Source organism: Microcaecilia unicolor, chromosome 4 (assembly GCF_901765095.1).
Source record: "Microcaecilia unicolor chromosome 4, aMicUni1.1, whole genome shotgun sequence".
NCBI classification, from domain to species: Eukaryota; Metazoa; Chordata; class Amphibia; order Gymnophiona; family Siphonopidae; genus Microcaecilia; species Microcaecilia unicolor.
Genome location: NC_044034.1, coordinates 251,017,095 through 251,038,108, shown reverse-complemented (window position 1 = coordinate 251,038,108; position 21,014 = coordinate 251,017,095). Strand labels below are relative to the sequence as shown.

Here is a 21,014-nt window from a genome sequence, read left to right as displayed (position 1 = left end):
TGGTCAGCCTGCCCCTAGTGCAGAGTACTCTTTATAGAATAGTGCTTGGTGCAGATTTTTCCAGGCGCCCATTTTTGAGTGCCATCTATAGAATTCCCCCATGTGCTGTTGTATTATGACATATTTGTTGACAAATTATAAATATAATTTTAATTGTACGTGCATTTTCATTTTCTTTTTAGGTTTTCAAGTAGTCGGCTTTGAAAATGCTTATTGGGCTTCTAATTTTGTGCTTTGCTACTACTTTCAGTGAGTTATTTTCCATTTCACTTTAGTTTGTAAACTACAAGAGAAAAATGAAGAAAGTTAATGAACATTCAAAGGTATAAGGAGATTTAGGATCAAATTTAGCAATCCATTGTATGCTGATATCAATGGACAATTTGTACTAAGCTGTATCAATAAAAGATGAGGTACTGGAGTGCAAATTCAGTTGATAGGACTATACCGTCATGGCCTTTTTATGCAACGAGACCCTGTGCTAAAATAACTCAATTTAACAATTCTTGTCAGTGCATCTAAAAAAAGATATAGTGGAATTAGAAAAGGTACAGAAAATGATAAAGGAGATGGATGACTTCCTTATGAGGAAAGGCTAAAGTGACTAGGGCTTTTCAGCTAGGAGAAGAGATGACTAAGGGAAGATATGATAGAGGTCCATAAAATAATGAGTGGAATGGAACGGGTAGACGTGAATCGCTTGTTTACTCTTTCCAAACATATTAGGACAATGAAGCTACAACATAGTAAATTAAAAATGAATTGGAGAAAATATTTCTTCACTCAACATGTAATTAAACTCTGCATCCCAAAAATGTGGTAAAAGCAGTTAGCTTAGCGGGGTTTTAAAAAGGTTTTGATAGCTTCATAAAAGAAAAGACCATAAGCCATTATTAAAATGATTTTGGGGAAAATCCACTGCTTATTTCTAGGATTAAGCAGCCTGAAATGTGTTGTACTGTTTTGGGATCTTGCCAGGTACTTGTGACCTGGATTGGCTACTTTTGGAAACAGGATGCTGGACTTGATGGACCTTCTGTCTGTTCCAGTATGGCAATACTTATGTAAACAGTAGCCCACGTAGATAACTCCCCCTCACCCTCCTTAATGTCAAAATCTCTTACTTCAGGTTTTGAAACTTTTAGACAGATGATTAAATTTGAGTAAAATCAAGACTTCCAGAGCTCCTAAATGCTCTCACACTACAGAAAAAAAAAATCTTAGCATTAACATTTTTGATCAAAGAAAGGGGCTATAAGAGACAAATTCAGAGGGGCAACAACTATTATGCAGACTAGGCAGGCGCCTACGGTGAAAGTACTGGGCACCTGCAGTCATATAATATAATAGGTCCTAACAGCCAAACAAACTTAAAAGAGCCATCAGTGAGTATTTTTGCCCTAGGGAGGTGGACAAATTTCAGATAGCCCATTTACCCATTTAAATAACCATTTACCCAGCAAACAGAGTCATATACTAACAGCACATACTAACACCATTAACACATGTAAAATGGGCCTTGCAAGAAAGGGGCATCTTTACTAAGGTGCAATAAGCTGTTAGCACAAGTTTTAGCACATGTTAAACTGTAAGCGCCAGCTATATTAAAACAGCCAGTGAGGTAAAAGTCCAGCATTAACTGCTTAGTGTGGGATGGGGCCAGGACTGGATGGGGTACGGGAGGAGAATGGATGTGGATGGCACACTGCAATCAGGAAGCAGTAGATGCCACATTCTAACTGTCAAATGTGCAGTCAAGGTGAGTTCACCAAACACCAATTCAATAGATAGTGATAGGCATCAGTGCTCATAGCACCTGAAAGTAGCATGCCTTAGAGCATGTCCTCTCTCCCTCCCCCTCTGATGCTCTCTCCTGCCATCCTTAACTGGCCTGATGTACTCTAGCCTTCCTTCCACCTCCCTCCAGATGTTCTCTCTTGCCCTCTCTCCCTCCCATGCTCTCTCCAGCCTTCCTTCAAGGGTACGATGTTCTCCAGCCATCCCTCCTTCCTACCCCCACCCTGATGCTTTCTCCTTCCTTCCTTCACCGGTCCCATATTCTCCAGACCCCCACTCCTCCCCATATTCTCTCCTGCCATCCTTCACAAGTTTGATGCTCTCCAGGTCTCCCTCCCATGCTGTCTCCTGCCTTCTTTCAATGATCCGATGCTCTCCAGCTGCCCTCCCCCAATGCTCTCTCTTTCCTTTCTTCCTTCACTGGCCTGATGCTCTCCAGCCCTCCCTCCAAATGCTCTCTCTCACCTTCTTTTAAACAGTCCAATCTCTCCAGCCTCTGTCTCCCCCACCATGCTCTTTCCTTCCTTCCTTCATTGGTCCAATGCTCAGTCTCTCCTGTCTTCCTTTACTGGCCCGATGCTCTGTAGCCCTCCTCCCTCCTCCCATGCCCTCTCCTGCCCTTATTTTACTGACCTGATGTTCTCCAGCACCCCACCCCCTCCCCATGCTATATAAATCAAAAGTATCTTTGCACACAAAATCCTCACTTTCTGGGAAACCGCGGTTAACTGACACTGTGCAGCAAGTTCTCCCTTCAATTATTCACCTCAGCTGCACCTGCTCTCTGCCCAAGCTGATGCAGCAAGACTCACACTGACATATTCACGGGCCAGCTGCATGTGGTGTTCACTATGCGTATGCGTCAGTACATCAGGTGACCTCTGACGCTGCTGGCCCACGCATGTGTCAGTGTGAGACGTGCTGCATCAGCCCAGGCAAAGAACAAGTGCGGCTGCACTGAATTATTGAAGGGAGGAGGAGGAGGTGGTATTTGGAAGTCTTGGAGGACCCTGGATAAGTAGGTGGTCACTGAGAGGCTCGTAAACTCCCATGTGAACCCCGCAGGAGCTACATCCATGACCACGGGATCCACGCAGACCTGGAGGGGATTCCAGTGGAATCCCCGCAGACTCTGTAGGATTCCCATGCAGCTCTTGACCATGGCACACCTGGGGAGCAGCCGTGGCACACTGGTTGAACAAGCTGACTTAGAGAATATGTCTGTGTAGAAACCGCAGGGGGAATGCTGAATACCCAACAGTTAGCACAGAGCCATTGAACTTAAGGGACATTGTTTTTGGCTGTTAACCTGTGTTAAATGCAATAACCTAAGGCTCTTTAATAAACACGCCCCAAAGTGCATTAACAGCATTGGCAGTTGCTATCTGTTAGTAAATGACTCCCTAAATATATATTTTTAAATTGCTCTCACTATGGATAATTTCGTAACAGGCCTCCTAAAAATTTTCAAAGCACTCATTTTCTAAAGGCAACACATGTGCTCATTGAACCATTTGTAAAATACACTTCAAATTGTGAATGTCCTGACATGGACGTCTCTTATCCTAGCCAGGCTTTACATGTCATTATTTCCACTTTATTTTCAAATGACAGCACATTCCTAATATGAGGACTGTTACAATTCTTATAAAAGAATAATACTGCAAACACTCAGGTAAACATTCAAAAACCCGATGAGCAGGTAAGAAAACTAAGTATATTTGCACAATTATTTTTAGCTGGTTGTTCAATTGCATTTACCTTGTTATAATAGTTGGATAAATTTAGCTGCTCAAAGTTTGATTGGCTTGAATTTGCGGTTACTAGTGAAAACTGGCACTGACTGGCTAAGTACGTTAAAAAAAACAAACAAACATATGATGGCTCCCTCCCTTTGTGCTTCAAACCAGTGGCGTAGCCAAGGGTGGGCCTGGGTGGGCCCACCCACTTTGGGCTCAGGCCCACCCAGTAGCAGCACACCTATGATGTGGCTGGCAGGGATTCCCAAGCCCCACCAACCAAAAACTCCCAACAACTGTCTCTCCTGCATACAGTACCTTGTATATAGCAGATCGTCGCCTGTAGCGAGCAGTGACTGATACATACTATTCGCACTGGCCCCGCAGCCTTCCCTCTGATGTATTCCCGCCTATGTGGAAACAGGAAGTTGCATCAGAGGGAAGGCTGTGGGGCCAACATGAGCAGTGTGTATTAGTTTCTGCTCGCTGACGGTGAAAATCTACTATTTAAAAGGTATTCGGGGGAGGGGATGTTTAAAAGACCATATGGCATGCAGACAAGAGAGGGAGAGATCAAATCACTTGTGGGACAGGGCGGAGTTCTTCTGCCCACCCATCTTGGGCCCAGGCCCACCCAAAATTGGGCGTCTGGCTACGCCCCTGCTTCAAACTAGCTCCACTTTTAAAAGAAAAATGTCTCCCTGACTCCCTCCCTCCCTCCCCCCTTCAACTGTAGAATGCCCCTAATCTAACCTACAGCTTCCACATTCCCAGGAATCCCCAAAGTAAAATCACAATGAGAGGACAGGCAGTATATTCTCGCCTGTCCACTTCAACATTGCTCTGGCAACACATTGTGTCATGTGTTGTCAAAATAATGCTGGAACCTAGTGAACAGGAGCGAAATATACCTTTTCTTGCTCATTTGCCATCACCTCACTTTGGAGGTGTATGGGGGAGGGGAGGGGAGGGAGGTAGAAGCTGCAATGTTGAGGGACTGATCTACAGTTGAAGGGAGAATGGGGTTCAGAGATTGATGCCTTAGAGAACTGTCTTCTTCTGTAAACCAGAGTTTAGAGATTGGGAGGACACAATTGGCCTATGAGGAGCACTTGCCTTTTAAAATTGGAGTTGAGAGAGGAGGATGAGATTGTTGAACATTTTGGGAGGGAGAACTCTTGGGAGGCTGTGGCCAGTTGTAGGCCTGTTATTCCAACTCCTCTATTTATCTGGCTATATCATGCTAACAAGCGAAATGGTGGAGCCTGCCTCTAATCAAGCCTCTTTTCTGACTAACTAAATCTGTGCAGTGATTTTGGGTACACGGAGTTCTTCTGTTGGGGAGGGGGGGAGATTTTAAACAGGAAAATTTACTTGGTTAACAAGGGGCCCTTTTACTAAAGGGCGTTAAGGCCTACTAATCTGCATTTGGTGTGTGAAAAAAGGCGTACCACGAAACTCATTAAAGCATTCTGTGGTAATTTGCCAGTGTGTGTGCCATTAATCGTGCATTGTTTATTTTTAAAAATATATTTTTGAGAGGGAGCATATCATGGGTAGAGAATAGACATGGAAGCATTATACAGCTAGTGCGTTTGCATCAGCGCACACTAACTTCATAACACAGATTTAACATAGGAACTTCTAAATGCTCTTGTGAGCTAATGGAAAAATTAATACAGGACCTGCAAAAAAAAATAAATATATATATATAAAAAAAATTAAAAAAAAATATAAAGGCCTAGCATTAAATCTGGGCTTAGCGCTCAGGAAGCTCACAGATTTTAATGCATTTTAGTAATAGGGCCCCAGAGTTAGCTGATTCAATCTTGAAATTTACTCCATTATAATTACCGTAGGAGGCTTTTGAAAAATAGCATCTCTGAAAAAACTCTTATAGGGGCCATTTTACAAAGCGGCAGTAAGCCCAACGCGGGCTTACTGTTCGCTAAAAGGGAAGTACTTCCGGGATACTGCAGCAGCCCAGCGGTAGTTCCCACCCTACTATTTTTATTTTTGTAGTGCCGGTGTGTTCCTGGCAGTAAGCGGGTAGTGCTGCACGCTGCCTGGTTACTGCTGGGGTAGTGTGGGAGCTCTTGCCACCACCTCAATGGGTGGCAGTAAGTGCTCCCACCCAAAATGGGTGTGCAGCAAGTGCTTCACTTGACGCACGTCCATTTTGGTGAGGGAGGAGTAGAGATGGGTTGGGGGTAGGGTAGGGATGGTTGGGGTGCTTGGGGTGTTTTGTTTGGGGGTTGAGAAGAGAAGCACAAATATTTTCACTTATATTCATGTTTATGCAGACTTTTGGCTGGTAGCTTGGGGTGGTGGGTGTAGTAAAAGTGTGGTTAAATCTTACTGTAATGTTTGAGCCCCAGAGCTGCCATTATATTGATTCCTGGGTCTAGTTAGCTTCTGGGAGGGGGGTTTTGGTTTTTAACTTTGTGGGTATTTGGATGTGATTACTAGTAAGAGGGGGGTAGAGGGGGGGATGGGGTGTTGGGGGGGTAAGTGCTGGGTTGGGGGGATTACTAGTTGAGTGGGCGGGGGAGGGTTCGATTATATATATTTGTGGTTATTGTTACGAGCAGAATGTTTGTATTAGTGATTGTGTGGAAGTTGGCTACTGCGTGGGCTGTTACAGACTGCTTGGACATACGGTGTTATAATATGTTATCATGTGGTGTCTATTTAATGAATAAAAATTAAAAGTTAAAAAACAAACAAACCCTGTTTTCTATCTGCTGCAGTAAAAGGGGGCCTCGGCATGTGCCAAAAACATGCACCAGCGCAGGCCCCCTTTTGCTGCAGCTTCGTAAAAGGACCCCATAGTGTTTTTAATACGATACTTATAATTGATTACTATATTATGATAGTGAAAACTTGGCTTCTGACGTTAGTAAAACAATACAGCTCTGCCCATGGAGCTGTAACATTGTCAATGCATGAGTTGCACAAACATCAGAAGTCCATTTTACCCCTGTCACAGTTTACAATTCAAATATTTTTAAAAGGACTGATTTTATCGTACTGAGACCAATGTTCAGAAAATGACTCAATTCTGTAAATGGTGCCCAAATCAATAAAATGCATGCTAAGCACTATTTTATAATTGGTACTGTCAGTTGGACACCTTTAGGTGCGAGGATTTACATCAAAAGAACCCTGGTGTATGGGGGAAGGAGGGGAGTGGATGGCTGATCTGAATGTGGTGGTTTTAGGGTTTATGTAAAATGTTTCAGCGAAATAGATGAAGCATCTGATCTGGGTTCAGCCCCATTGGATAAGAGTCCACTAAGAGGGTTGTTCTATTCTTTGGTGTTGGATCTATGGCGGGGATTCAGCTGTTTTGGGGATTCTCTATTTGGATATTTTCTTTTAGCTTTTAATGCTGTACTGTTATTTCTATGTGCAGTTATTGTTCCTGCTGAACAGTTAAATAAAGTTAAGAGAAAAAAAGAACCCTGGTGTAAATCCCTGGGCCTAAATTATGTGTGGATCCCCTGAATTTTATAACACGGTGGGCAACTCCTAGAAACACCCTTGACCTGCCCATGCCCCTTCCATGGCAGTGCTCTCTTTTTGGATCCACGTGGAAAAATGTACACGCACATCTTTGTAGAATAGCGATTACAAAGATGTGTGAGTAAATTCCAGTTAGCTAATTAGTGCCAATAATTGACTGTTAGTGCCCAATTATCAGCACTAGTTGACTCATTAAGGGCACCTTTTACCAACTGTGGTAAAAGAGGGCCTGCGGTAGTGTCAGAGCGTGTTTTGATGCATACTGAGGCCCCCTTTTTACCACAGTAGGTAAATGGCTGGGTTTTTAAAAAAAAGGAAATGGCCATGCACTAATCACAGGGATTGGCGCACAGCTACTTCCAGGTGGAGCCCTTACCACCACCTGTTTAGGTGATAGTAAGGGATCCTGCACTAACCCAGTGGTAACCGGGTAGCACATGAAGCTGCCTGATTACCACCGGGTAATCCCTGGCGCTACAAAAATATATATTTGTAGCACCGGAAATGGCATGCGCTGGGGGTGGGAACTACAGCCGGGCTTCTGTGGTAGCCCAGCAGTAGTTACAAATTGGTGTGCGTCAAGCCCTTTGTAAAATAGCCCCTAAGCAATTAAATTGCATGGCAAATTTGCAAGCGCAATTTTGAGTGCTATATATAATAATTAGGTATCATCTTCCTGAATTTAGATGCCTATTTTCAGCTAAATGTAGGAGTCCAAGTTTTCAGCTGAAAATTCACCCAAATTAGGGGCTGATATTCCAAAAAAGTCTGAGCTCATATATTTAGGCATATAAGGGGTCCTTTTACGAAGCTACGCTATGCGCTAACGCATTCTTAATGAAGCAAAAAAGGGCTAAAGCAGGATGCGCTAAAGCATTAGTGTATGGTAATCGTGTGCTATTTATTTTTGGGGAATATTTTGGGCTGGGGGCATGTCTTGGGTGGAGAATGAGTGTGGAAGCATAAACCATTTAGAACACTGACATTACTGTATGCTAACTGATTTACACGCCCTTAACAACTCCTAAATAGGAGGCAGTAAGTGCACCCGTGTTCATTTTTTTCAGTTGCTGCACACTAATGCTCACATTAACGCACAGCCTGAGAAAAAAAATAATTGATAGAACAATCCCTATTGTCTCTTGTCTTAAATATCTGGGGGATAATACTGGATTCAAGATTAACTTTCTCCTCACAAATCTCTGCTGTTCTTAAACAAGGTTTCTTTGCATTACATTTCGACCTCCTTCTATTACATAGTAACATAGTAAGTGACAATAGATAAAGACCTGAATGGTCCATCCAGTCTGCCCAACAGTCACATTCATTATCAATTCAAGATTAAATCATCAATGAACGTGATATTATATACTTGATCACAGTGGTGTACCGAGGGTGGGGTGGTGGGGGCGGACCACCCCGGGTGAAGCTCGTGAGGGGGTGCTGCCATGGACGTCTTCCTCCCCCCCAACTGGTGCGGTGTTGCCGTCTTTACCACCCCCACCCCCGCAGTGCGGTGAGGTGCTGCATGGGTGTCCTTTCCTCCCCCCGTCCCCCGACTAGTGCGGTATCACTCGTCCCCTTCTCGCTCCATGTCCGCCCCACTCGTCCCCTTCTCGCTCCATGTCCACCCCAATCTGCACGTCTTTAAACTTCAAGGCTTCTGGCAGCAGCATCAGCAATGTAAGCGCTGCCTTCGGCCAGCCCTAGAAGCCTTCTCTGGACAGCGTCCCACCTACGCGGGAAGCTGTAAAGACGGTGCTTACGGGGCAGGCAGAAGGCAGTGCTTACATTGCTGATGCTGCTGCTGCTGCCAGAAGCCTCGAAGTTTAAAGACGTGCAGAAGCGGAGTGGGCATGGAGTGATGAGGGGGAGAGCGATACCGAACTAGTCTAGGGGGGGGGGGGGAGCAATGTCAGCCAGCCAGACCAAAGGGAAAGGGGGGTGGAGAGAGAAGTATGCGATGCCACATCTAAGGGGAAGAGGGGGTGGAGACTGCGATGCCAAACCTAAGGGGAAAGGGTGGTGGAAAGAGGAAGGAAAGCAATGGCAGGGGAATGGGAAAAGGGGGGGGGGGTGGAGAAAGGAGTGAGAGTGATGCTAGTCTAGATCTAAGGGAAGCAAGAAGGGGAGGGAAGAGAAAGGTGGGAAGAATGAAGGAGAGGAGACTGGGAAAAAGCTGGATCAGGGGAGGGGGGAGAATAAGATGCAGTACTATGAAGCAGGGGAGAGAGATACTGGCCCTGGGTTTGGAGTGCAGGAGAGAGGGAGAAAGAAGGGTGAAGAACATGGGAAGGGATGGGGACACAGAGCAAATGCTGAACATGGGGGAATAGGGAAAGAGACACAGAGGGGAGGTTATGGACAGGAGAGAGAGGGAGTAAGAGGGAATGACAGTGAACATGGAGAGAAAAAAGTCAAATAGACAGGAGATAAGCAGAAGATGGATATGGATGGGGAACAGAGAGTGGAGAGAGAAAGATGGCGAGATGGGGAGATGTTGGAATGCATCATATAAAAAGGAGAGAGCGCATGCTGGATAGAAGGGAAAGAAAAGGCAGGCAGTGGATGGAAGGGGCAGAGAAAGCTGGCAGACACCATATGGAAAGGGGGAGAGGGCAGACAGTGGAAGGGGCAGAGAAAGCAGACAGACACTGGATGAAAGGGAGAGACAAAGAGAGCAGATCCTGGATGGAAGGGAGAGAGTAAAGAGAAGATGAGGAAAGCAGAAACCAGATACAACAAAGGTAGAAAAAAAGACTGATTTATATATTTGCTTTAGAATAAAGTAGTATTGTGGCTGTGGTGATAAATAGAAAATGAAAATAAGGTGATCTTTTTGTTGGACTAATTTTAAAACAATTTTTGACTAACTTTCAGAGACCAAAACCTCCATCCTTAGGTCAAGACAGGACCGTAACAACAGTATACTGTACTGACCTGAGGAAGGAGGTTTTGGCCTCTGAAAGCTAATTCAAAAATGTATTAGTCCAATAAAATGGTATTATCTTATTTTCTATTTTTTGTTTTATTTCTATTTGTTAATTTGTAAAGTGGTGATTGGCAGTTTTTTCAAATTTATGTCTGCTATCTTTATATTTTGCACAGTACTAGGGGACATGCATCACTTTTTTCTATGGTGTTGCATTGTATACGGGATCTGGCCTCTTGGGGGTTCAGTTTAATTTTAGTTTGTGGTTACTTGGTGACGATGTATCGGTGTCCTATATTTGTGAAAAAGGCATGGTTTTCTATTGGCAGGATCATTTTTACTAATGTCTTGGTTAGTTTTACAATGGGTGTATTGATGTTCTAGTGCTCACTGCAGTGTTTAAGATGCTGCCTTTCCTAGGTACACCCTTGTTGTGTGACTCGTGGATTATGACTAAAAATAATACTTTCATATAGAGGAGGGGGTGTTAAAAAATGATCGGCCCCGGGTGTCAAATACGCTAGGTACGCTACTTCTTGATCATGGTCTTTCTTTGCCGTTTCTGGGACATTGACCGTAGAAGTTCGCCCGGCTCTGTCCTTATGCTCCAGCTTCTGGAGTTGCCATCAAAGCCCACTCCAGTTTATCTGAATCCATCTTGTCATTTGTGGGACACAGACTGTAAAAGTCTGCCCGGCACTGTCCTCACATTCCTAATTACTGGAGTTTCCGGCAAATCTTTCTCCAACCCATCCTAAACCGGATTGCACCAATTACGTAAGATTTGAAGTTATTTTAGAGTCTGATTTCGCTCAATTGCTTTATGCTTATGTAATTTCATGCATTGGCTATTGCAGCATATTGTTTGCAGGGTTGCATAAAAGGAATGTGAAATGACTCCAACGGGTCCAAAATGCAGCTGCTAGACTTTTAAAAAATATTGTTTTTCGAGATCATATTACACCTATTTTTTCTGCACTGCATTGGCTACCTGTTCATAAATGCTGTTTTATTACAAAGTTGGTGTTAGCTTTCTTGGTTTTTCATGGTATGGCTCCCAAATATGTTTTTTGACAAATTGCCAAGCTATGTTCCTAAGCGATTGTTTCGCCCCTAGAGTGAGCCTACTCTAACTTTTTGATTCAGTTATGGAATAGGTTGTCTTCTGCTATAAGATCTATCAATGATTTATTGGGTTGGAAGACTGTGAAAACTTATCTATTTCTAGAAGATTGTTAGAATTTATGCTGAGGAATCAGTAACATAGTAAATGATATCCAGCCTGCCCAACAAGATAAACTCATTATACATGGTATATGATACTTTATATGTATGCCTGAGTTTGATGTGTCCTTGCCATTCTCAGGGCACAGACTGTAGAAGTCTGCCCAGCACTGTTCTTGTACTAAAAGTTCTGAAGTTAATGTTGATGCCCCTTAAAATTTACACTCTAGCCCATCAATATCTATTCAGTCATGATCAGGGCACAGAACATAGAAGTCTGCCCAGCACTGGTTTTGCTTCCCAGTTACCGGTGTTGCCACCCAATCCCCACTAAGATTCTATGGATCCATTCCTTCTAAACAGGATTCCTTTGTGTTTATCCCACGCATGTTTGAATTCCATTACCGTTTTCATCTCCACCACCTCCTGCGGGAGGGCATTCCAGGTATCTATTACCCTCTCTGTGAAAAAATACTTCCTGATATTACTGTTACATTGAATTGCTTTCTGTCCATCTGAAATTAATGTTTTCATTTTTATTATTAAGTATTGTTTTATGTTTTATTATTATGAATTTAACTTCTGTAACCCTGTCTGGGCGTTGTCAGGAGGACGGGCTAAAAATGGAGTAAATAAATAAATAATTGAGATCTATCTATCACTATTTGGACCCTGATGCTCTGCGCACCCTCTACTATGCATATGTTAATACCCGTTATGACTATTGTAATATTATATATGCAGAATTTTCAAAATCAAATTTGAAAAGGTTTTAAACGTTGCAGAACGCAGCCGCTAGACTGCTCTATCGAGCAAAGCATAGGAATCATGTGACTCCACTCCTGAAACAGTTACACTGGCTTCCAATAGAGTATAGAATTCGGTTCAGGGTTTTAGTTATAACACACAAAGTCCTACATCAGGGAGTCCCTCTTTATTTGAATCATTTGTCATTCCTTATACCCTTACCTGAACCCTAAGGTCTCTGAATGATAGAAGTCTACTATTATCTTCTCATACAAGATGGGAATCCATAAGAAATAGTGCCTTCTACTTCTTGGCTTCGGTGCTCTGGACCTCCTTGCCGCAATATATTAGACTCAAAGGAACATATACAACCTTCTGAAGCTTATTAAAGTCTTACCTGTTTTAATTGGCTTTTGGTAGAAGCTGAGCCTTTCATAGTGATATTTGCTGAAGCGCACAGAAAGCAGGTGAATGAATGATTGGTTACGGATGTTCTCTTGTGTGAATGAAAGTCTTCTCTCCTTTTACATAATGGCATTCCTGTAGGGTTACCATATGGCTCCAGAAAAAGGAGGACACATTGATCCGGTTCGGGTTTTGCTTCCATTGAAAGCAATGGAAGTAAACCCCAGACTGGTTCAATCTGTCCCCCTTTTTCTGGAGCCATATGGTAACCCTTCTGTGGCCTGTGTTTTCTGTTTTTAGTCTAGTTAATTATCAGGCTTATTTTCAAAAGAGAAGGGCGCCCATCTTCCGACACAAATCGGGAGATGGGCGTCCTTCTTTCAGGGTCGCCCAAATCGGCATAATCGAAAGCCGATTTTGGCCATCCTCAACTGCATCCCGTCGTGGGGACAGCCAAAGTTCACAGGGGCGTGTCAGCACCGTAGCGAAGGCGGGACTGGGGTGTGATTAAGAGATGGGCGTCCTCGGCCGATAATGGAAAAAAGAAGGGCGCCCCTGACGAGCACTTGGCTGACTTTACGTGGTCCATTTTTTCTTGTGACTAAGCCGTGAAAAGGTGCCCGAACTGACCAGATGACCACTGGAGGGAATCGGGGATGACCTCCCCTTACTCCCCCAGTGGTCACCAACCCCCTCCCACCCTAAAAAAAACTTAAATTTTTTTTGTCAGCCTTTATGCCAGCCTCAAATGTCATACCCAGCTCCCTGACAGCAGTATGCAGGTCCCTGGAGCAGTTTTAGTGGGTGCAGTGCACTTCAGGCAGGTGGACCCAGGCCCATCCCTCCTACCTGTTACACTTGTGGTGGTAAATGTGAGCCCTCCAAAATTCACTGTACCCACATGTAGGTGCCCCTCTTCACCCCTTAGGGCTATGGTAGTGGTGTACAGTTGTGGGGAGTGAGTTTTGGGGGGCTCAACACCCAAGGTAAGGGAGCTATGCACCTGGGAGCAATTTCTGAAGTCCACTGCAGTGCCCCCTAGGGTGCCCGGTTGGTGTCCTGGCATGTCAGGGGTACCAGTGCACTACAAATTCTGGCTCCGCCCATGACCAAAGGGCTTGGATTTGGTCGTTTTTGAGATGGGCATCCTTGGTTTCCATTATGGCTGAAAACCGGGGACGACCATCTCTAAGGTCAACCATCTCAACATTTAGGTCTACCATCTCTAAGGTCGACCTAAATGTTGAGATTTGGGTGTCCCCGACCGTATTATTGAAACGAAAGATGGACACCCTGGCTTTATGAGCTGGAAATTACACTCCTTATAAATAGATTTTATAAAAGACTTTTTTTTTTTACATTTGTACCCTTTGCTTTCCCACTCATGGCAGGCTCAATGTGGCAATGGAGGGTTAAGTGACTTACCCAGAGTCATAAGGAGCTGCCTCTGCCTGAAGTGGGAATTGAACTCAGTTCCTCAGGACCAAGTCCACCACTCTAACCACTAGGCCACTCCTGTTGACAGAGCTTTTGCAAAACAATGGTGAAAATGTGAACGTCTCAACTTGAGCATCATATTTCCACAAAATGAGCACCTATCCAGTGGTATAGCTAGGAGTGAATGGGCCCTGGGCAGACAGACTCAATGGTTCAGCCATAAACTAAGGCACTTTAGTAATAGGAGAGAAACAGAAGTAGTAGCACATCTTGGAACACTCACTAAAGACCTATCAAAGGGCAATGCAGAAGAGGAGTTCCTCTTTTTAAATGGTTTCAAGGAACCAGTCAGAAAAGTTGCATTATCTAGGACCAATCAGAACAAGTCACGTTTTCAGGGAACAAATAATCAGAAGTTATAGCACAAGGAATAGACTTGAAATGGCTTTAAAGGGTGTGTAGATACCACAACACGGGGCAGATTTGAGTGCTGACTCCTAAGGTGGACCCTAGCATCAGGTAATTATGGTTTGGATTCATGTTTGGGTGGGTTCCTGTTGAGCTGGGATAGAAGGGAAACCAAATTAGAATGACTAGGGTTACGAACATACAATGATGTACAAGTGACTACTTTGACTATCTATCCTTCTGTAGTAAACTGAAAGCAGAATACAATATTACTTCAACACTTAATAGCTAAAAATAAAATGCAATAGTACAAAACAGTACAACGAATTAATAAAATCACCCAAAAGCACAGCTAGAAAGCCATGATGAGCGTCCTGAACTGAGTCTAATTCTTCTCTAACTAGAACGTGTAGGGGGTCTATTCCACAACACCAGGGTATAAACTCCAAATGCCCCCTACCTGGTACTAACCAGTTTCATCTTAGGCTTGCTGTGGTAAGCCAAGGGTCCTTGTAGACACATAAGGACCTCATAAACTCTGAATGATAAGTAAGGGTCAATTTGATCACCAAAGCTAAAAACAATTTGCACTCTGAAATATACTGGGCAGGAAGCAGAATATAAATTATATAGTAAAGGTGTCATATGCCCTTCTTCCCCAGTAATAGGCTCCTATATTCTGGGCCAGTTGTAGTTGTTTAAGGACTTTGGCATGCCCTGATACAAAGAGTTACAATATTCCAGTTTACTGGTTACAACTTCACTTAGCAGTGTAGCCAGACTCAGCATTGTGTGGTACACATAATCATAAGAAATGTGTGTATGGTGGGGGGCAGAGAGGGGGAATTGCAGTTGAGTGACTCTGTTAACAGAAAGCAAGGAAAGAGTGGAGGAGTGGCCTAGTGGTTAGAGCACCAGTCTTGCAATCAAGTGGTGGCAGGTTTAAATCCTGCTGCTGCTCCTTGTGATCTTGGGCAAGTCACTTAACTCTCCATTGCCTCAGGTACAAACTTAGATTGTGAGCTCTCCTGGGACAGAGAAATATCCAATGTAACTCACCTTGAGCTACTACTGAAAAAGGGGTGAGCAAAATCTAACAAAATAAATTAAAAGGAAAACTATGATAAAAGCTGCATAATAGGGATACAATTTGTTGGGGAGATGAACTAATCTTCATGCTGTGTCCTTGAACAATTTTTCCAAGCTTTACTATTTGTCCCAGTCAGAGGCTAGGGTAGGTGACTTTCTTTATGACCCAATATAGCATTTCTGATGTTCTAAATCAGACTTACCCCCCCCCCCCCCCTTTTTACAAAGCCATGCTAGTGTCATTACTGCACTGGCAGCTGCTAGTGCGACTTTGTAAAAGGGAGAGTTACTCATGTATCAATCAGGTAAGAATAAAAAAAAATATTGGGACTGATATTCAAAACAATTTATGAGGTTAACGTTGATGTTAAACATATAAAATCATTCCATGTAAAAATTTGGGGCCACAAGGAAGCATTTCAGGGATGCAAGGCAAAAAGTTAACTGGATAGCACTAGGGTCAAGTTGGATCGCATAAGCAGTGGCGTACCAAGGGGGGGTTGGTGGGGGCGGTCCGCCCCGGGTGCATGCCACTGGGGGGGGGGGGGGGGGGTGCTGTGCGCCTGTTGGCCGAGTCCGCTCATTCCTTCCCTGCTGCTCCCTCTGTGCGGAACAGGTTACTTCCTGTTCCGGGGCAGAGGGAGCAGCAGGGAATGAGTGGACTCGGAGCCGACAGGTACGCGGCACCCCCCCAGCAGGTAAAAATGCACCTGGGGGGGGGGTGTAATTTCATTGGGGTGGGGGCGCATCGGCGATCTGCCCCGGGTGTCAGCCAGCCTAGGAACGCCACTGCACATAAGTAACAGTGTTACCCAGGGCTTCCTAATCCAGTCTTTGGGACACACCCAGCCAGTCAGGTTTTCAGGATACCCACAATGAATATGCATGAGGCAGATCTGCATAGAATGGAGGCGGTGAATGCAGATTTATTTCATGCATGTCCATTGTGGATATCTTGAAAACCAGACTGGCTTGGTGAGTCCCGAAGATTGGACTGAGAACCAGTGCTGTAGGAAGGGGGGGGGGGCGGGAGGGGCGGTCCGCCCTGGGTGCACACGCTCAGGGGGTGCCAGCCCCGCTGGTTCCCTGCTCTCTGTGCCCCGGAACAGGTTACTTCCTGTTCTGGGGTAGAGAGAGCAGGGAACCAGCGGGGCTGACGCAGCTCCGAGTGACATGCACTCGGGGCAGTTCGGCCCTCCCGCAGGTAAGAATGCGGTCCGGGGGGGGGGGGGGGGTTTGCGCTCCAGGGGGGGGTGCGCCGCAGAGGGGGGGGGGGTTGCGCCATGCTGCACCTGGGGGGGGGTGCGCAGCGGCGACCCGCCCCGGGTGCCATTAGCCCTCGCTACGGCACTGCTGAGAACCCCCGATCTAACCAGATAACTTGTTTGGTTAACTTTAGAACCCTATATTCAGCTGTCTGACCTAACCCCATGAGTCAGCTGAAAATACATTTAAACACAACTAGGTAAATCAATAAGCAAGTACACTGATTTACACTGAACATCAGACCCATTATTTTTTGAAAGTTGCTGTATGCGGTACAAAATTGTCTGTAAAGGGGATAAAGTTGGGGCATTTTTGCCCCATACAACATACACCTTCCCAACAATATTTAATGTATTGATGAGTTTATTGGGCTATTAATTATCTGCAGCTGGTTATCATATATTTATATATGCAGATGACATAACTATTTTAATACCAGCTCTTAAAACAGATGAGACATGAAGTAGAATTACAGAATGTATAAATACATTTAGGCTATACTGCCTAAAATTAAATAAAGAGAAAGTAAAGTTACTTCTATTGGACCAAGAAAATGAAATTTGGAGTGATACTCTCTGTTATAAAAGTGAACCCAGTTTTAAATTTGAGCTAGACTTGAAAATATTGGGGGTTTATCTTACTGCTTCATTGTCTCAAAATAACAAAAGAACATAAGCAAAGCCATACTGGGTCAGAGCAATGGTCCATCTAGCCCAGTATCCTGCTTCCAACAGTGGCCAATCCAGGTCATAAGTACCTGGCAGAAATCAAATTAGTAACAACATTCCATGCTACCAATCCTGGGGCAATCAGTGGCTTCTCCCCATGCCTATCTCAATAACACACTAAGAACCTTTCCTCCAGGAACATCTCCAAACCTTTTTCAAATCCAGATATGCTAACTACTGTTACTGTATCTTCTGGCAATGAGTTCCAGAGCTTAACTATTTGTTGAGTGAAAAAATATTTCCTTCTTTTTGTTTTAAAAGTATTTCCATGTGATTTAATTGAGAGTCCCCTGGTCTTTGTACTTCTTGAGAGTGAAAAATCGATTCACTTTTACTCATTCTACTGCACTCAGGATTTTGTAGACCACAATCATATCCCCCCCTCAGCCATCTCTTTTCCAAGCTGAAGAGGCCTAACCTCTTTCGCCTTTCCTCATATGGGAGGAGTTCCATCCCCTTTATCATTTTGGTCATTCTTCTTTGAACCTTTTGTAATTCCACTATATCTTTTTTGACATACAGCAACCAGAATTGAATGCAATAGGTGATGTTGCACCATGAGTGATACAGAGGCATTATAATATTCTTGGTCTTATTTTGCATCCCTTTCATAATAATCCTTAACATCCTGTTTGTTTTTTTGGCCACCGCTACACGGGCAGAAGATCTTGTTGTCTACAATGATGCTTAGATCTTTTTCTTGAGTGCTGACTTCTAAGGTGGATCCCAGCATCAGTTAACTATAATTCGGATTATTGTTTTCCAATGTGCATCACATTGCATTTGTTTACATTAAATTTCATCTGCCATTTGGGTGCCCAGTCTTCCAGTTTCCTAAGGTCTTCCTGCAGTTCTTCACAATCTGCATATGTTTTGACAACTTTGAATAGTTTTGTGTCATCTGCAAAGTTAATCACCTCACTCATCATTCCGATTTCCAAATCACTTACAAAAATATGTTAAATAGCACCTGTTCCAGTACAGATCCCTGTGGAACTCCACTATTCATCCATTGAGAAAAATGGCCATTTAACCCTACTATTTGTTTTCTGTTCAATAACCAATTCCTAATCTGCAGAAGGACATTGCCTCCTACCCTGAAATTCAAATTAATTTTCTTGTATAGAAAGCTTTTTTCCTCTTAAGAAAGTTAGGAAGGATTAGACCACTGTTAGATCAATCTATTTTTCAATTAGTGTTATTTGAAAGTCTTTTACTATCTCAACTTGATTACTGCGATGTTTTAGGACATCAATAGCAATTTCTTAGCAAATTGCAAAGAATTCAAAATGTTTGTGGTGCATCTGATCTATGGAGCATATAAATTTGATAGTGTTATCCCATTACTAAAGTCTTTCCACTGGCTACCGATTTTAGTTAGGATACAATTTAAAGTTTGTACAATTGTGTATATATTATTTGAATTGAACAGAAAAACACAAGAAGAAAAATCCTTCACAGGGATGAAAAACAACAGACACAGCGAAGGTGACAAATGACGCTGTATCCAACACTAAGGTTTAGAATTACATTTTCATCGATAGGCAGAATCAAGACTCTACACGAATCGTGTTTCGGCCATAGGGTTTTCTTCAGGAGTCTCTGTGACATTGCTATGGTTTTACTGAATAACAGAATTGCTGTTTTCAAAGCAATAGTGTCAATATGAAGTAAATGTCACAATGCTACGCCAAATCTAAAGTCTCAGTGAAGCAGTGAGATGTTAGATTTGGTGTTGCATCGTGACGGTTGCTTCATATTGACACTATTGCTTTGAAAACAGCAACACTGTTATTCAATAAAACCATGGTGGTTTCACAGAGATTCCTGAAGAAGGCACTATAGCTGAAACATGATTCGTGTAGAATCTTGATTCTGCCTATTAAAATTTAATTTTACACCTTGTTGTTGAATTTAGCGTCATTTGTCACCTTCGCTGTGTCGGTTAATATTCGAATTGGAAATGTACCTTCTTACCTAATGGATATTATTTGTCTTCCTTTAAGGAGGTTGGGTATATCTTTACAAGATGAAAGTATTTTACATTATCCCCAACCAACGCAATATCAGTTTAAAATAAACTATATTATGACGGTATCATATCAAGGTGCTCAGATTTGGAAATCTATACCCATAGAAGTCAGGCAGATTAGATCTTATTCACTTTTTAGGAAACATTTGAAGACACACTTGTTCCATGAACATTTATTTAATAGATAAAAGTAATTAAAAAAATTTTTTTCCTAATTGACATGTAATTCCTAATCTGTGATTGGTTACATTGCAATCTGCTTAGAACTATGAGGGAACAGTGGAATAAGTCTGTTTTGTAATGTAATGAATATTTTTGCCCATAGCCATGGCGGACAATAGGAACATTCAAGGGAATGTCTTTCTGGAAGTTCATAGAAATGTGCCTGTCCCCAAATATCTTCCAATATTTGCCCAACTACCTGCCTTCTGAATTTGGTAGACCTGAGTGCTTGATAAATAAATGCAAATGATTGTTGGAATAGATCATCACTGCATTCTAAACATACAATTGCATGTAGATTTTAGGAAGTGTTGGTAAAATTATAAAAACAATGAAAATGAAGACAGAGCAATGAGAGAACCTCAGGGCTGATGCACTTTTTATAATGTCAGCAATACTATAAGTGCAAAAACTAAAAACAGCCCACATTTTCCTTTTTTACAGCTGCTTCTGAGGTAACAACCCACATTTTCCTTTTTAAACAGCCACTTCTGAGGTAACAACCCACATTTTCCTTTTTACAGCTACTTCTGAGGTATCAGGACGCTATGGAAACATTATGAAGGTTCATACATCTGGAGCATCCTGTTTAACTGCAGGACGTAATAATGTATCCAACTGTGGTAAGTACTGTTTAACAGTTGAACTACTTTTATGCTTCAGGGTCATCCTCATACTCTTCTCCTATGAATTGGGGTTTCTTACAAAACCAGGCCTGGATTCATTGGGGGGGGGGGGGGGAGGGAGGGATAGAATCTTATCCCCAGGGCCCAGGTGCCAAAATGTCTAAGGGGCCCTTTCACTAAGCTGTGGAACCTCAGCTTAAAATGATGTACCACAAGACATGCTTGGGCATTCTGCAGTAACTGTCAAATTGGCGCGTGCTAACCATATGCTAAAAATGACTTTTTATTTTATCTTGGAGGAGGCGTGTAAGGGGGCAGAAAGTGGGTATTCCTGCACTAATCAGTTAGCACAGCTACATTACCATGCACTAACTGGTTACCAAGGATTACCCTATGAGCCCTTACCACCTAAAATATAGGTGTCAGTAAATATTCTCTCGGTAATTTTTTTAATGGCCACATGCTGATAGCAACATTAGCACATGACCATTAACACAAAAATTGACAAATCGGCCATTTTACTGAAGCAGTAAAAATGGCCTTAGTGTATGAGTAAAAAATGTGCAAGTGCCATAAGGCCATTTTTTCCACAGCTTAGTAAATCTGTCTGTGAACTCTTTAAAGAGAGTCACAAGGAGGCTGGTTGGGTGTTTAGGTATAAGTTGTCAGAAACACATGTAGACATGAGAATAAACAGAAATGTTGCAAGCCATTTTTCAGTAGCAGAAGCTTAAGAAATACAAGATCTGTATCTGTGATTCCTTGGAATTTATATCCATCGCTGAGCCCGAAGCCCTTTCCTGGTTTTGGGGGGGGTTACCTTTGGACCTCTGAATA

The 21,014-nt window shown here is 43.1% G+C and overlaps 1 protein-coding gene across 1 annotated transcript in view; it reads left to right on the top strand.

Annotated features, from left to right (window-relative positions):
• The first annotated feature begins 1,687 nt into the window (after positions 1-1,687).
• LOC115469688 (lysozyme g-like) overlaps positions 1,688-21,014 on the top strand; it is a 54,812-nt gene continuing 35,485 nt past the window's right edge. The window contains exons 1-3 of the mRNA XM_030202476.1: positions 1,688-1,759; positions 16,932-16,978; positions 20,080-20,174. Of these exons, the coding sequence (XP_030058336.1) occupies positions 1,688-1,759; positions 16,932-16,978; positions 20,080-20,174 (214 nt within the window). The remainder of the gene's footprint in view (positions 1,760-16,931; positions 16,979-20,079; positions 20,175-21,014) is intronic.